This window comes from Boleophthalmus pectinirostris, unplaced genomic scaffold (genome assembly GCF_026225935.1).
Source record: "Boleophthalmus pectinirostris isolate CB_2022bp ecotype Guang Dong unplaced genomic scaffold, ASM2622593v1 HiC_scaffold_4, whole genome shotgun sequence".
In the NCBI taxonomy this organism is placed as follows: Eukaryota; Metazoa; Chordata; class Actinopteri; order Gobiiformes; family Gobiidae; genus Boleophthalmus; species Boleophthalmus pectinirostris.
This window is the reverse complement of record NW_026571353.1, coordinates 8,800,526-8,818,485: the sequence shown is the minus strand read 5'-3', so window position 1 is coordinate 8,818,485 and position 17,960 is coordinate 8,800,526. Positions and strand designations below refer to the sequence as shown.

General features: G+C 39.7%; 1 protein-coding gene across 1 annotated transcript in view; it reads left to right on the top strand.

Moving 5' to 3' along the window:
- Nucleotides 1-17,960, top strand: part of LOC110163802 (whirlin-like) — a 345,556-nt gene that overhangs the window by 103,336 nt on the left and 224,260 nt on the right. Inside the window, exon 2 of the mRNA XM_055161486.1 lies at nt 10,072-10,242. Coding sequence (XP_055017461.1) covers nt 10,072-10,242 — 171 coding nt within the window. The remainder of the gene's footprint in view (nt 1-10,071; nt 10,243-17,960) is intronic.

The window sequence follows — 17,960 nt, the reverse complement described above, 5'->3', positions numbered from 1 at the left end:
AAAACATACAATAAGCAAATCAAGCAGAATTATAATGATAAAAATAAAAACAATAAGGTGCCAATGTGTCTCTTCCCAACTCTGGGCAAATGTCAAGGAGAAAAGGTCCGATTTGAGCAAGGATTTAAAGTGCTCCAGTGTTTGTGCAGTTCTAATGTGCAATGGCAAAGTGTTCCACAGTTGTGGAGCGACCACAGAGAAGGTCCTGTCTCCTCTGGCCCTCAGTCTGGTCTTGGGGATGACCAGGAGGTGCTGGTCTGCAGAGCACAGACCTCTGGATGGGACATGGGGCTGAAGGAGTTTAAATAAATAGGAAGGTGCCTTGCCATTAAGACTCTAAAAACAATCATTACACTTTTAAAATGGATTCTAAAATCTACAGGGAGCCAATGCAGGGATTTAAAAACAGAAGTGATGTGGTCCTCCTGCGTCTTTAAGGTGAGCTGCTGCATTCTGGACTGTGTAGGTGGCTGAGCTTTGCCTGGTCGTGTCAGTATATAAAGAGTTACAGTAATCGAGTTTTGAGGTCACAAATGGCCTTTTCAAAGTGCAGGTGAGGAGTGTACGATTTAATTTTGCTTAAAACCCTTAACTAATAAAAACTTGATTTAAGAAAAGAGCTTACTTGCTTTTCAAATTTAAAATTGCAATCAAAATAGACATAATTTCTTGAAAAAGCCTCTTTTATAGGCGCTAAGAGGACTTATAGCAGAGTCACTGTTCATCAACAGATCAGAATGACCAAAAACAATGATTTCTGTCTTCTGCTTATTTAAACTGAGAAAGTTTGAATTTTAATGTTACTTTGCTCCTTTTCAAAGTCCTCAAAGTTTTTTCTCAGTAACAATATTTTGAAGTAACGCTATATCACTGATTTTGATTTAATTTATTATTTTTTGTACAGCCATGGAGCTGAAACTCAATTTCCCAGTTCTGTTGTGACACTTTGACATTGTTGTTTTGTGGTTGGTTCGGCGTGAGTGTGAACACAGTGGTCAGTGGCTGCTCCTCAAAGACGGCTCTATCTTTCTACCAGCAACACGACAGAGACAGCAAATGACTCAATCAACCATCACAAAGCACACAGGATGAAAAGAAACCAACATTCAACCATCCACTCACAGCCATTCCCTCTTTTATGCCGCACTCTACTCTGAAGTTACGAAGATTAGATGAACAAAAGTGGAGCAAATTGTTGTGAGAGCAGATATGTAAAAAAAAAGAAAAAAAGAAGAAGAAAGAGCCTTTTAGACATTGAAGTGCACGGAGTTGTAGTTTACTTGTCATAGTGTTCATTTTTTGGTACATCAAATAGTAGAAAAAGTACTGACTAGCACCTTTTATTTCAGATAAGTGGACTTGGAGTACCTATTTTCTATCTCCATGGAGATGTTATTGCTTTACCTGGAATGTTCCACAGTATGGTTTTATATTTATTGCTAACAAATCTGACCAGAACTTGGGCTGGTGGCATGGTGGAAAAGTTAAAGGTGTCAAATGAAGCAGAAAACGCACACCAAAGTTCTTGTTAAGGCCATGTACTGTTACACTCAACGTGACCCCTTGTCCTAATACACACATCAAGAATCTCAGACTTCCAGTCATTGTGCAATGCATACTGGGAAGGTTTTCTGAAAAAGTGAGCATCAAACCGCCATGTTTGATTTTACAGTGGGATGCATCTATTGTCAAAGCCGATCTTTTCAAGTCTTTTGAACCATATCACTTTTGTTTCTGATTCTGATATTGTCATATTTTAGTTTTGGGATTCGGACATCGTTAATTGTGTGGTTGTTGGATCCTAACAGCGGAAAACGGCTCGAGAAATTGGTCTGCGAACTCCATAAATGCAAAAGGGAATCGGATGTGTGTGACTGCAAACCTCCATTCAAACTGTTGCCCTTCCCAACGGAATTGAAAAATAGTGAAAGGCGAAAGCGATGGGTGGTACTGATCCACGGGAAAGACGAAAAAGGAAACCTTTGACTGCCTAAATCATAGTTTAAACAGAGGTTTGCAGTCACACACATCTGATTCCCTTTTGCATCTATGGAGTTCGCAAACCAATTTCTCGAGCCGTTTTCCGCTGTTAGGATCCAACAACCACACAATTAACGATGTCTGAATCCCAAAACTAAAATATGACAATATCAGAACCAGAAACAAAAGAGATATGGTTCAAAAGACTTGAAAAGATCTGCTTTGACAAAAGACCAAGCACCCAGGTTCCAAAATGGCCGCCCATTCAAGTCAATGGGCTGAGCTCAATGGCGCATGATCCCAGATTAGCCTAGCCCGGCTAGGTACTTCCGGTGGCTGTGGGCCGACCGAGCATGCGCAGTAGTGCTCTTTTCTCCCGTGGGCACACGCGAATGCACGCGACCACACGCACGGAGCGCGGGCTCGTGTATCACGTGATCGCTTTGACCAATCAGAGCGAGAGGAACGAGAGCGGAGCCGGAGCTAACGAATATAAAGCGTTTTTTTTAAGACAACTGAAGGATTTTGAGCGAGAAAAAGTTTATGATCTAAAAATAGGTAAAAATCGCCACAAAATCCGACATTTTTTGAAAGTTGTAGGTGCCCTGTCAGCCGAACACGAGCAGGTTGTGATTACATTGTGCTCTATGAGAAAAATCTTCTCTCGGCCCATGGGATTTTTTCGACTGTAGAACCACTGAGTGGCCACTACGTCAACTCGAGGCAGCTACAAGCTATAACTTCTTAGGTTCTTTTTAAAGACAATGCAGTAAAGTGTATTTACCTTGTTGACATGTTTCGGCTGCTGCTGCAAGCCATCTTCAGAACTGTCACCGGTGTTGGTGGTGACGTGTCGTATATCAGCTGTTGTTACTTCCTGTCAGCCTGATGGACCTGGCAGGTCGCTCAGACTGACCACGCCTCCCGTCGCCCGGTGTTCTTTGGAGGAGGGTGTCCCAGGTGTGTGAAAGGAGGAACGCTCCGTCATCACGGTTAATGCTGTCTGTACCTTGTTTCCTGATTTCACTGTCCTCCTTGATCCAGCGTTTGAACTTGTTGTTTTCCGATCCAATGATCCGAGCCCCGTCCCAATCCATAATGTGGTTGTTCCTTTTACAGTGTCTGATATGGCGGATTTTAGGTTTTCCTGTTCTGCTTTGTCTTTTTGTGTTCTGGTGAATCTCCCTGACGTTTCCTTTTCGCATTCCTTTTGGTTTTCCTTTTTTCGGATGTGAAATGCCCGGCCTGTTTCCCCTATGTATGATTTATTGCATGATTTGCATTGGATTTCGTAGATGGCATTGCATTTTTGTTCTTGTGGGATTTTGTCCTTGGGGTGTACGAGTTGTTGGCGGAGTTTTGTGTCTGGTTTTACTACAGTGCTAATGTTGTGTTTTTTCATGGCTCTCTGGATGGGTTCGGTTATTCCTCTGATGTATGGTAGTGTGACTATGTTCTTGTGGTCCTGCTGCCCTGTGTTGTATTGTTGTGTTTTTTCCGGGGTTGTTGTCTGCCTTTGTTTATGGCCCAGCTGGGATACTGACATTGTTTGAGTGCTTGTATGATGTGTCTCTCCTCTTCCTCCCTGTCGGTCTGTGATGAGTGTGGCCCGTTCGAATAATGTTCTTACTACTGAAAGTTTGTGTGCAGTGGGGTGTTCGGATGTCCAGAGCAGATATTGGTCAGTGTGTGTAGGTTTCCGGTATACAGTAATTTTGATGCTGCCGTCTGCAATGTGGTGGATTTTAATATCCAGAAAAGGTATGGCTCCGTCTTTCTCCTCCTCGTGCGTGAATTGAATATTACCTGTGTCGTCTTGTGTGTTGAGATGGTCCGTGAGTTCTTGTGTGTGTCCTTGTTGTATTTTCTCCAGGATGTCATCTACATAGCGTTTCCAAAAGGTTAAACGGCATTGTGGTGGTGCCACTGAACATATGGCTCTTCACTGATAAGTTACATGTCTATCACATCAGGCACAAAACACAATATTCTGTTGTTATAATTTTGAAATAACAATAACATCAAATTCAGTTGGAGAACTAAAATTCATTGCAAACATTAAAGACGCTGTACCTGATTTTTACTTAATTCCCAAAACATAAATAAATAAATAAAATTCTCACTTTCCTTCTGCATTTTGAGCATCTTAATTATTCACTGAGAGGAGTTTATCACAACTTTTCACAACTAGAACTGACTTTGGATAGGTCTGTAAGTATAGTAGGTAAGTTTATACTGTACTTCAATTGTACTTCAAACTCTATATCGATACTACAACTCAGCAATTTCTTTAGACAATAGAATGTAATTTTCAACATTTAATCGTTGTACTTTCTTTTGTATTATATGTGTGTAATCCCTCAGTGGTCCAGGTTGTTTCCACAGTGGTCCATGGATGTATACTAGTCTAAGTGCTCTTATATTTGTTCTGATACATGGTGCAGGTTTTAGTATCGATATTTGCTCTAGTTTCGATACAAAATTTAGTATTGATTAGTATCAGACAGAGGTGGGATTAAGTCATTGTTTTGCAAGTCTCAAGTAAGTCTCAAGTCTTTGACCTCAAGTCTGAGGCAAGTCCCAAGTCAAAGCCATGTCTAAGTCTACGTTCAGACTGCAGGGCTTAATGCTGAATTCCGATTTTTTTGTGAAATCCGATGTTTTTGCGAGGTCGTTCACATTTCCAATTAAATGTGACTTGTATGTGACTCCAGTGTGAACTTTAAATGGCCCAAAAGTGTCCCACATGCGCACTGGAGGACACGATGACTTCTACCGCAGCGAGCGTGCTCTGTGTTTACGGAAGTTGTCCAAACATGGACACGAGCCTTGAGCACCTGGAGATTTTAAAGTTCCTCTTGTACCGGAGCCAGAACATGAACAACTTACTTGTTTTAAGGAGGAGATTGAGAAGGAGAAGGACGAGGTTTGTGGTCATGGCGTTTTGTGGGGCAGCGGCAGCGACGTCCGTTGAAAGGAACGTGTGGATGTGGAGACGGAGCCAAGAGTGGTGAGTGGTGATGTGCTTCGCTTCAGTGACACGGAGTTCATTAACAATTTTCGCAGACTTCAGCGCAGAATAGTGACGTTTGTGGCTTGTTGATAACATGTAGGTCAGATGAATGCGCTTTGGCCGTTCAGACTGAAGTCACATGTCAAAAGATCGGACATGTATCGGTTTTAGAAGCACATATCCAAGTGTCCAGGGTCACATTTGAAAAAATCGTCATTAAAAGATCAGATACAGGTCACATAGAGGCCAAAAAATCAGATTTGGGTCACTTCAGGCTGCAAACTGAACGTAACCTAAGTCGAGTCTCGAGTCACTGGCCCATAAGTCCAAGTCAAGTCCAAGTCATCTGCTTTGAGCTTCAAGTCATTTCAAGTCTTTAAACCAAAGTACCAAATATAGCAGATTTTTTTTAGATTTTTGCAATTGATGAATTTTAAACTAAATTGTACTTATAAAGTCATGGTATATTTATATATGAGTATTTATATAGTTGTAGAAATGCAATTTTTTCCATTTTAAACGTCTTGACAAGATCTTAGTGTGAATCATTACAGTCAGAATAGAAAGAATTAAGATTTAAAAGTCCTAAACAACAGTTATTTGTCATTTAGTCTGCACTGAAACAGACAGTGTTGTGTAAGTTCACACTTTTCATGAACTAGTTCAAAGTTCAGTTCACACTTGTTCAAAATGAATAGTTCACGTTTATAGTTCACAATTTTAATTTTGAACTAGTTCAAAGTTCAGTTCATTTTATATTTAGGTGAGATCTGTAAATGAAAGGCTGCATTTATTTTAGACTAAACCAGGTCTAAATCAGGACTGAACCAGGTCTAAACCAGAACTGAACCAGGACTAAACCAGGTCTAAACCAGGAATAAACCAAGACTAAACCAGGACTGAACCAAAATTGAACCAGGTCTTAACCAAGACTAAACCAGGACTGAACCAGAATTGAACCAGGTCTAAACCAGGACCAAACCAGGACTAATCCTGGACTAGAACTTGGAATCTAGGACCGCCCCTGAGAGAACCCCGAGTGCGATCGGGCATAAGCTGCGTTTAGCTCAGTGGAGCGCGGACTTCTGCGTCGGTCCTTTCGCTCAGGATCACGGTCTACGCGGGCGAACCTCCGGCGTTTCACCGCTGCTGATATCGCGGGCGGTGATTTTAGCAAATTTGTATGAAGAAAAACGAAAAACCCACCATTTCAATTCGGGTTAAAAAAGCATTGTGACGCGCGTTACTGACATATGTACCAAGTAAAATAATACGCGCGCGGAGCAGCACGTCCTGTGCGTGTAGATTTCAGAAAATAGGATCCATCCTATTTTTTGACGCTCTACACGAGCGTAGGCGCGTATCCCCGTCAAAATCCACAGAGAGCATGTATCTATTGTTGTATTTGTGCATTTACCATCAGCACATTGTGCTCCCTGGGCAGTTGTGGATCATGTGAAAGAGCCCAGATCCACATACACTGTTAATTAGTGCTTTGAAATTAACTTTTGAAATCCTTGCGTTTGCCGTGGTCAGCCTGTACAGAAGGTAAATACAAGCAGCTAAACGCGCCCAGTCAAGTTTGATTGACTTTCCCATTGAGAGACACAAGAGCCCGTACGTTCCGCTAAAGCTGCCGGTGGAGTCGCCTTCGCGTTGACACGCGGCTGTGGTTTCGCGAGGTTAAGTGCGAGCAGATCGTCACTCGTCAAATTCCGAAGTTTAACTGAACCCCAACAGTGACGTACGTCGTTCATCACACATAATTTGAACAATTTCACGTTCAAGTTCTTGATTTACAAAAGTGTTGCGTTCAGTTCAAAGTTCACTGAAAAATGAACGTGTTCAATGAACGCGTTCTTTTGAACTCGTTCATGCACAACACTGGAAACAGAAGGATCATATTCTTTGCAGTTCCCTCTGTTTTACTGTATTTTACTGTATATTACTGTAGTACATTTGAGGATACCACATCACAGTACTTCAGTTACATCCAAAGTAACAAACAGAAATGGGAGCGACGTGTTCCAGTTTGTCCCTGTCAAATTCAGTGCCGCATGTATCAACTGTAAAGAGAAAAGTCCAAGTCGAGTCCCAAGTCTTAGTCCATTTTAACAAGTCAAGTCTCAAGTCCTAAAAATAGTGACTCAAGTCTGACTCGAGTCACGACTTGCAATTTCCCACCTCTAGTATCAGATTTTCAATATTTTTAACAATCATACTTTTTATCCCACTTATCAATTAGCAAAACTGTGAAACTCCAAAAAAACAGTAACACCTGAATTTATACAAACTTTATTTTCAAAACCTCTAAAAATTGTGACATTTCTATCTTGGGGCCTGCACTGCTGTATTCACTTTTCCAATGCAGGCTGTTAATAGAATGTAAGTGACAGCTGGTTGACATGCGGTTGGGGAAGTGGTGGTCCTGCAGCAGCTAAAGTGGACAGTTGAGTGACGTGTGCACATTGGGCTCTGAGGAAAAAGGTCCAAACTGGAAATATGTGTCTACTCTGAAACTGTCCCTGGAAACGAACCAAAATGGGCTACAAAAGTCTGCCTTGTGCACCTTTTCATATGTCTAAGTTAGCAAAGAGATTGGATTTAACTTGGGAAACTCATGTACTATGCAAAGTTTACTTTTTGGAGCTTTTAGGGTCGTTAAAAGTATTGAAAAATCAGACACTAATTGATATTAAAACTAGATATACCTGGATCACTGAGAGATTACACAGATATAAGGCCACACGACAATATAAAAGAAAGTACTAAAAAAAGGGTGTTTTTTATTATCTTCATAGTACTGGAATGAGTCTATTCAATCAGGAATCAGTCTACTCCTTGGTATTGAAATCAGGTATGAAATTCTTTGCTTTCACACTTGCATGAGTACATTAATCCATTTGCATTTTTCACAGATTGTTGCGCCACAGGTAAAAAAAAAAAAAAGTCTAAATACATCATGTGATTTGTAGACATGAATTTACGAAAGCACGTTAAAGTGGGACTAAAAACCTAAACTCTGTCCACAACCACATTTCAAACAGAGACGCTAAACTGGGCAGTAGCTGAGAGTGGGGAGTGGACATATGAGGAACAGTGTGATTGGTCAAACTGGTATCCACACTTCAAACTCCAACCTGCAGCCAGAAACAGGAGAGCTCAGTCCTGTGTGATGTCACGCAGTACTTGAAATTGCAGGAGGACTTAGTTTTTGACTGTTTTGACTAGAACACTTCAAATTTAACTAGGTTACTAAAATTGCACTAAAAAATAAAAAATAAAACACCATATACTGTTTAGTAGCAAATGAGTCAAAAAATAATTTTTAAAAATGGTAAAAGGTAGAGGTGTAACGGTAAGGCAAAACAAGGTACAGCACAATTCGTACACAAAGTAATTCAAAGTGCTTTACAAAATAAGAAATACATTAAAATCACAATAAAACCAAATCAAAGCATAAATAATCATAAAGATCAAAATTAAAAAAGAGAGACATAAATTGGAGAGAAGAGTGCGGAATGAAAACCTTTCAGTTATATGCACAGTTAAACAGAAATGTTTTGAGTCTGGATTTAAACAGCGTCACAGAAGAGTCTGTCTCACATGTTCAGACTGTTCCAGGTTTTAGCTGCATGAACCTGAAACTCTGACTCCCCTTGTTTAGTCGTGACTCTGGGCACCAGCAGGAGGCCGGTCCCTGAGGTCCTCAGAGTGTGAGATGGTTCATATGACACTAACATGTCACAGATGTACTTTGGTGCTCGGCCATAGAGACTTTTACACAAGCAGAGCTGCTTTAAAGTCTATTCTGAGGCACAGGAGCCAGTGCAGAGACCTGAGCACAGGACTTATGTGCTCGTACTTCCTAGTTTGAGTCAGGGCCCCAGCTGCAGTGTTCTGGATGTACTGCAGCATGTCACAGCTCATTTGGAGAGGCCAGTGAGCAGAACATTACAGTATCTATCCTACTGGGGACAAACGCATGGATAAGTCTCTCCAAGTCTGCTTTAGACAGTAAACCTTTGATTTTTGCGATGTTTTTGCATGTATTCATGCCAAACCATTTTGGTACGGTGCATTTGGTTTGGTGCACGGCTGTGCACAAATCAGTTTGCACAATTAGTGTGTGTTTACATTCCACCACTACGTGTACAGCTACACGGAATACTTGGCTCTTTAATATTCATGAGGGAACTCGTCCGTGATTGAGGTGGCAGTGTTTCCTGCACTGCTTTATAGTTAGAGTGGCCACCTTGACAACACTTGCCCCCTGCTTTGACTACATCCCTCTGAACCACGTGAATTCTCACAAAACTACGGTCATCACGCCCCAGCCCTCACTTTTGCTGGCACGAAATCCCCCACCCCCACCTCCAACCCCCCAACCACTGCCAGCAGATTTGCACTCACTGCAGACAGTGTGAACAAGTTGTTTTTTCTTGCCAAAAATATGAAGACTGAGTAAAACTTCATGCTCGAACTGTTAGTGCTGCACTTTACTTTTTTTTTTTTTTTTTTTACTTTTACTTAAGTTTACAAGGATTTTTTAAAATAATATTTCATACATTTGTTGCTTATTTGAGAATATTTTATTTAACTTATTAGTTATTAGTATTACCAAGCAGCACTTTGCATTTCATTTATTTTCCCATGTATAATGTTAAAACTAATTGTTGGTTTAATAGCCTTTTTCCCCCTTCCAGGCTTTCACAGCTCTTTACACCAAAGAAACACTCCATTCACACACACATTCATACACCAGTGTACGCAGATGCTATGGGGTAAGGTAGCTTAAGTGTCTTGCCCAAAGACAAAACAACATCATTCATCTGTGGTAGGTGGAATCGCACCTCCAACCTGTGAGTCAGTGGATCTGATCACTCAACCAATGATGTTTATGTGGGAGCAGGATTCAAAACACCAACTTTTGGATCAGTGGACACTCTACCCTCTACCATCTCAGCCACTATTACCTCCTAATAAGCTCTTATTGTCCACAAACCAGGAAGTGTGATGTTAGCTTGCTAGTTGTTGTTAACATTGTTTCTTCATTGTCCTGGTCTGTGTGGTTGCAGGTGCTGAAGGGCTGTAAGAAGCTGTCCCTGGCTGTGTGCTCGATGGGCCGGATCCCTGGAGGTTACATCACCAACCACGTGTACAGCTGGGTGGACCCACAGGGGCGCAGCGTGTCCCCCCCACCCGACGAGGCTCACCAGAAACAGGCCAACGCTGCCAACGAGAGGACGGTAAGAGGGCCAGGGTATATGACATGTCCACAGCCGGGTGTCCACAGGCAGGTGTCCACAGGCAGGTGTCCACAGGCAGGTGTCCACAGGCAGGTGTCCACAGGCAGGAGTCCACAGGCACCAGGCAGCGCAATGAACTGTGTGGTCAGTGGTTCCGTACTGTTGTTTGTGCACTAGTGCCGTGCAGGGAAAGCGAGAATGCTCTGTGGACTACAGGTCTGGACGGGTTGCTCCAGTTCTCCATGCTCGAGGGCTGCAGCTGGTTCTGAGGTGGTGTAAAGCGTCCGGACAGAAGCGTTAATCCGGTTTGATTCGTTATATGTTGTTCTAAGTGTCTGTCCTCCACACACTTTGTTTTTCCAGGGGAAAGTTCTTCTCAGGCTGAGGCTCCTAGCACCTCTCCTCGCTTCATCTGAGCCCAGCCTGAACCAGAGCTGCTCCCGCTGGGTCAGGAGTCTGGGTTTGGATCTATTCCAACTGTAGCGTTTCTCACACGAGGCTAAATACAGTTCATTTTATACGTTTGAATCAATTGAATAGAGCCTATTCAGTTTAGAGTCTAAACTTTACAGCAAAGAACATACAAATCAATCGTGACGCTACTTATTCAATCAAATCTGTGCATTCAAGCTCTGAATGCAGACACAGAGGAAAGAGGTTTTGAGAAATCTGATGAAAAATGTTTTGAGACCGTTAAGTCAAGATGTGAAAGGTAAAGAAAAAGGGAAAATCAAGCAGCAATTTTTTTTTTCTTTTCTGAAATTAAACACTTTTTAAAAGATGCACAATTTAGCCATTTTATTTGTTTTCTCTAATTAATTTGAATCTGCAGTCCTATAACTAATGTAGGACTACTGTGTGATTCAGTGTTAACAATACATTTTGTTGAAATTTGTTTTTAACTTTTTTAACAAACTCTATTGTTCATGCGTTTAGACACTGATAAAACGAGGCTACTTCTGTATCACAATCATAACACAAGTTAGACATTATGATGTCCCGGACGTTTGCTTGAGGAGATTTTCTCTAACTGGACCTAAAGGATCTAAACCAGAACCAGACCAGGAGTATACCAGAGCCAGACCAGGGCTAAACCAGGACTTAAACCAGGATTTAAACCAGGGCTAGACCAGGATTAGACCAAGACTAAACTAGAACTAGACAAGGACTAGACCAGGACTAAACCAGGACTAAACCAGAATGACATAAAACCTTGTAAGGCAGATTTTTTTGATCAGAAAGCTCCAAAAAAGCTGATTTTTCGTAATACCCCCTTTTAAAATTCTTCTTATTCTTCTTATTGTATGATACGCAAAAATAAAAAAATAATAAATAAATAAATTTTTTTAAAGAAGTAGAAAAGTTATATAATGTGCCTTTAAATAAAAGTTGAAAGAAAACATTATATTTAAATTTCACTTTTTCACTCTAAGAACAAAAGCTGAGTTGGAAAAAGTGTTTTATTTCAGTTTTTGTCATCTACTGCACCGCATCAGATGAAAGCTTTAGATTTGGTTTGACAGTTTTACAGGGGTCATGACCTTTGGCGCAGTGACCTTTCAGACACTCTGAGCTGTTAGATTTTAAAGCTACTGACTTACCTCCAGCAATAACAACCTGTCCATCAAAAAGACTGCACATTTGTTCAGTTCATTTTTCCTGCAAATATTTGACTATGGAAAATAGAAAACGGCGCCCACAGTTCAGTAGCTTTATGAAAAATTAAGTTGGTAGAAACTGAGTAGCAAAAATGTGCCACAGACTATAGTTAAAGGGCCCATATTCTGCCATTTTCTGTTCCATGTTATAAAGTTGATAGTGATGGTCCTTATGAACAGCATACATGGAGTTGTGTTTTGTTTCACACATGTTCAACCCTTCAAGACCTATGGGTAATTTTGGTACACTTGTCCGCTTCTGAATTTTTTTTTCTTAACTTTACTGTCAAAACTCCCCCTTTTACCTTCTTATGAAGTGTTATACATCCTTTTTTTCAGTAAAACCTGTTATTTCACAATCTGCTTCTGTAGCTGTGTCATATGGCTGTAATTAAAGCTATAGGAGAAATACACATGAAAACAGAAAATGGAATATACAATTCACACTCTTTTATACAAAACACACAGCAAACATGTATAAGTAACTGTTTAGACATAAAAATGCTTAATTTAACTTAAATATTGTTAGTGATTCTTCAACATGGACATTTATTTTCTTAGATTAATCTATAAAGCCTTGATATTTTTACATCATTTTGTAGAAAAATGTTGTTAAAATTGTATGTATCAAATTTGATACAGCAGGTCTTTGTGATTATGTACCCCATCCATGACTATAATGCATTTTATGATGCAATCTTCATAATTCATGCAATTCCATGCAAATTTAACACCACACATTTTTAGTTTTTCATAATTAAGATGTCACCTTAAAAATATATTTTCAATTTTTCTTCTTCTTATTATTGCATAATGGTGGAATTTTGATCTTTACATGACTTGTATATAAATGAATGGTGTAATGGTCTGTTTTGTAGCAGCTGTCCTGTCTCTTCAATTTTCACACACAAAATCAGTAATAATCTATATTTTACTGGTTCAGAGGATATAAAGGATTCACTCATTTATTTATTTATTTATTTATTTTTTACATATATTTATGATAATTTTACACACGTGTGCAGTGGGAAATGTAATGTACATCTGTGCTTGAACAAGGACCCAAAATGTTTTCTCACCTACCACATGACAAAATTAAAATCATCCAGTTCAGACATTTAAAAACATAAAAGGAAATGATCAGAAAGGTTTTTCTGAGTTCTAAATGCATCAAAGAGAATACATGGTTGGGTTCTATAAAATGGCCATAAAAGTCTAATGTATCAAATATGATACTTTTTTTTTATTTATAAAATGGTTAAAGTTATATTTTTTATTTTAATTTATTATTTTTTATTTTTTACATTTTGTTCAAAGGTCCAAAAAAGAGTTAAATATTTACTAAAAAACAAAACAAAACTGAATTTTCTGTCTATTATTTTATGTGTCATGCTTTTTAGGGTTAGGACTGTCATAAAAAATTGAAAATGAAATAGAAAAATGAAACTGGATACTCATTTGAACAAGTATCAATACTACAAAAGTCACCCAGACAGACATGAACTTTTTCTGAATAACTTTAGAATGATCTTGAGCTGTGTCAGCACAATCTTATTCTAGTTTTAGTATCAACGTGGTATCGGAATCCGTACTGAGTATTGAGTCTATTTCTTAGAATCAAACTCATGTTTGAAATGTTGCAAGCCTGACAGGACTACGAGTGATCAATAAAATGTTTCCAGGAGTGCTGCTTTTATAACCTGTATCCACATTATTTCACGTTTTATTTCGAGAGAACAGGCTGCTTAGTGACAAATACTGCAATTAACCACTCTGAAGTAAACTTTATGGACTTACCGCTTCCCGTGGTTTCGAAAGACTGCAGTGTATCTGGTCTCCTTTGTGAGCGGGATCAGAGCTGGCCCCGTGCAGATGATATTGATTCTCATTTAGTCCCTAAGACCCACTGCGGACTACTTTCTTCTCCTGAGATCGATGTGGAGCAGAGGACAGGCCTGCGGGGAGAGCGAATCAATGTCCCAGTCACATCACACACACACACACAATAACGCGCATACATCCACCTTCTGCTGTGCTTAAATCGGCACTATCTAAGCACCGCCAGCTAAAGGCCCACTCAATGCGCTTCTAATGGGATAATGTGCATAAGAGCTCTCTATGCTGTAAGTGCAGGTAACATGAGAGTGGTATTAATGGAAGAAATGTATAATAACAAATCTATAATAATACATATGGAACATTCATTGGTGCATTATGAAAAAAAATGAGATGGACATTACTTTATGAGATGTGCACTACCAGTCAAAAGTTTGAACACATCTGCTTTATTCATGTTTATTTATTTCATGTTTACCACTTTCTACTTTTTCATGGGTTTGAACAGAATAAATAGGAAAAAAATATGGCTCAGCTGCAAAAATCTGCTGCAAAAAAGTGTTTTTTATTAACACCTCAGCCCGACAGTTCAAAGTGTAGTATTTACAGGGCAGGGTGCAGTAAAAAAATAAAAAAATATCTACAGCAGCAACTTACAGAGAGCCAGTACCCACAGAGTCAGACCAACGACAACAAACAGAAGGAACAGAGCTCCTCCTTAAATACCCCTTAGCAACAAAGTTTTAAGAGTTTTATGACCAAACTTGTGTGCACCCTCGAACGCACTAGCGGCAAAATAGAGTCCAGGCAGCAGAGGAATAGAGTGTAGGGGTACAGGACCGCGGGACACATGTGCAGACCTGTGGGAGAACAGTCGACCAGGGCTCTGCAGAAACAGAGCTCCACTGACTTGGTGCACTCTCGAGCCAGAGTAAGAGATGCGCCGTTTGGGGGGTGTCACAACACAAAGCAGTGTAAACGAAATAGAAACCATTTGCTTTTGAGCACTTTTTAACATTTGGAGGGGGGGTGTTGGATGAACCAAACCAGCACAATCAAAAGTTATGCAGCACAAACCAGCACAAATGAACCACAAACAATTGACAGAGTTTTTGTGTAGGTGTGCATTTGATGGGGGGGCAACTTCATGGAAGTGGTAACTAAGGGCGCTCCTCTTTTCTGAATACTTAGAATACTTTTATCAAGTTGCATTTGAATTATAGTGTAAAAACTCAAGTAATGTTGTCTTTTGAAACCTAAATTGTGTAAACAAAGGCCACAATGCATTCTAACTATTCTAAATACCACCAAATGAAAAGGTCATTTTACCAGAAAACAGTTACTCAAAGTTAGTATTCAGAATAGACAAATGATTTTTTTATGCTCACGCAGCTTGAGTGCAGAAAGTGTCGCTGTCCGTGTGGTTAATATGAAGTTGCAACATTCACCAGAGTTGTTATTAGTGCACTAAAGCAATTTACCACCGTGTGATAAAATCAGTTTTGATGCTAAATGAACATTAGTGAGTGAGATACACCTTATGATCCGTATGTGTTAAATGCAGGTGGGTGCGTAAATGATGAGAAAAAATGGCCCAAAATTCAGTAGCCGGACATCCGCTCTTACCTGACCGATGCACCTATCCCCGCCCCCGGCAGAGCCTGAAATCTGCTGAAATCCTATAAGACACTGAGATTATACAGACAGGACAGCAGCTCTTTATGCAGGAGACATGTGCAGTATTCACAATGATGGAAGGTAACAAAGTACAAAAATAAATAATTAAGTACAAATTTTAGGTATCGGTACTTCAGTAAATTTTACAGTGGTACAATTTACATTTATGTCACTACATCTGACAGCATGCAATTGTTCTTTATACTCCACTAAATTTTAAATCTAGCCTGAAAAGTAAAAAAGTATTTTCCTTTTATAGTCCGAGACCTGCTGAAATGGTGAAACTATTTTTTTTTAGCACATTTATTTTGAATTAATGACCCAACTTTGAGCAAACCAGGTACACAAAAGCAACTAGAAAATCAAGAAATCAATTGAATCACTTAAAACCTGCTAAATTCTTCTTCATCTATTTCATCCTTTAATTGTTCTAAAAAAAACAGCAAAATACTTTCATTTTCTACTGTTAAAGTACATGTTTAAACAGGTACTTTAATACTTTTACTTAAGTAGATTTTTTTCATGTCATACTTTTTGCCCCTATATCTGTACTTTTACTTAAAGGTGCACCATGTCACTTTTTGGTTGGGATTCTGTCAACTCCTTGTTTCTTTGGATATGTCATTCCTCTGCCTGAAATGTTCCACAGTATGACATTAAACAGATCTACTTTACATTCATTCAATTACAGGTGGTTTTATGCTCAAAAATACCTACAAAAACAGACATTCTGACTAGGGATGGGCATTCGATTAAATTTTCTTAATCGATCGTCGGGAGAATTAACGATCGATTATTGATTAATCATTAAAGTTTTTATATTAAAATGATCATCATTATTATTACTATCTGCACTACTAATCTGCATAAATAAATTCAGCTTTACAACATATAAACCATAACCACTCTAGAGCCACATCAGCCCGTTTGAGATTATAATGTGTTTAATTCAGCTTTGTTCAACTCTCACAGAAACAAAACTTAAAACCACATGACTAATTTGCATAAATTAAGCGAAGGGAAAAAAAAAAACAGCTCTTGTGCCGCTGACGTGACACGACTCAGTGGAATTCAGGTTAGTGTGACCATATTTGCATTTGTCAAGACCAGGACAGCGTACGGGGGGTGAGAAGTGGGGACATGTTTTCGGTGTCCTGTTGAGCTTTTTCCCACTGGACACCGAAACATACGTGCTGCTTTGTACACTGTGCACATGGCCTCACACTTGTTCCGACCACAACGGAAAGCGTGGAATTTCTTGTACAAGTCATCGTTAAATACACATTTGTGCTTCGGTACATTGCAGGCTGACCGACTGTTTGTGTCTCGCTCCTTCTGATGCAGAGTGCTACATGTACACACCCCTGTTTGGTCATGCTACGCTACGCACAGCAATCTACATTTGGTTTGTCGATTAAAATGAACGTAATCGATGAAATTCTTAATGATCAATTATCGATTAATCGACTAATCATGCCCATCCATAATTCTGACTGTGAGCGGGGTCACATCTCCACAGATCTGACCTGTAACTTGGTCTGGTTTGGTCTCCATGATGATAGAAAGGTTTAATACCATATTGTGAAACATTCCAGACAAAAAAGTTACACAATGCACCTTTTAAGTAACAAAGCTGAGTACTTCTTCCACCGCTGCGTATTCCTGGGACCTGTATTCAGTTACTTGCCAACACTGTCAATATCAGATGTACCTCCACCTTGTTCCTGTCACACCGTATTGGACTTGATCTTCATCGACAGAGTAAAGATTTTCTGTAGGGCTTGTGCCATGGCCTTTCTCCTGGTGCAGGCCTCATCATGATGCACAGAATCAGCTCAATACATGATGGACTTTACACAGATTAGAGATTCAGCTATACAGAATATGTCTTTATTCAAACTGTACAGTGATTTTGACATAATTAAAGGTCCTATATTACGCAAAATTGACTCTTGTAAACTTTAAGCTATGTTAGAATGTTATTACCTCATCAGATACAAAGTCAGAGTTGTGTTTTGTTTCATTCACACATGTTTGAGTAATACTGCATTATTAGTCTGTCTACATCTCCAAAGCTCAATTGCTCTGTTCCACCTTGTGATGTCATGAAGGGGTAGTTTTAATGTTAACAGCTATCTTTCACATTTTCAATTCCAGGGCTGAAATGATCCAAACGATTCGAGAGAAGGTATATGGAGTTTAAAAACACAGCAGACAACTTCCTGTATTACTGCATGACATCACAAGGTGGAACTAGGTGCTTTCTGTTTGAGAAAATAACTCAGTCTATGGCTACGTTCAGACTGCAGGGTTTAACGCTCAAATTCCGATTTTTTTGTGAAATCCGATGTTTTTGTGAGGTCGTTCACATTTCCAATTAAATGTGACTTGTATGTGACTCCAGTGTGAACAGTAAATGGCCCAAAAGTGTCCCGCATGTGCACTGGAGACACGACGACGTCAACCGCAGTGAGCTTGTTCTGTGTTTACGGAAGTTGTCCAAACATGGACGCAGCATTGAGCACTTGGAGATTTTAAAGTTTCCTC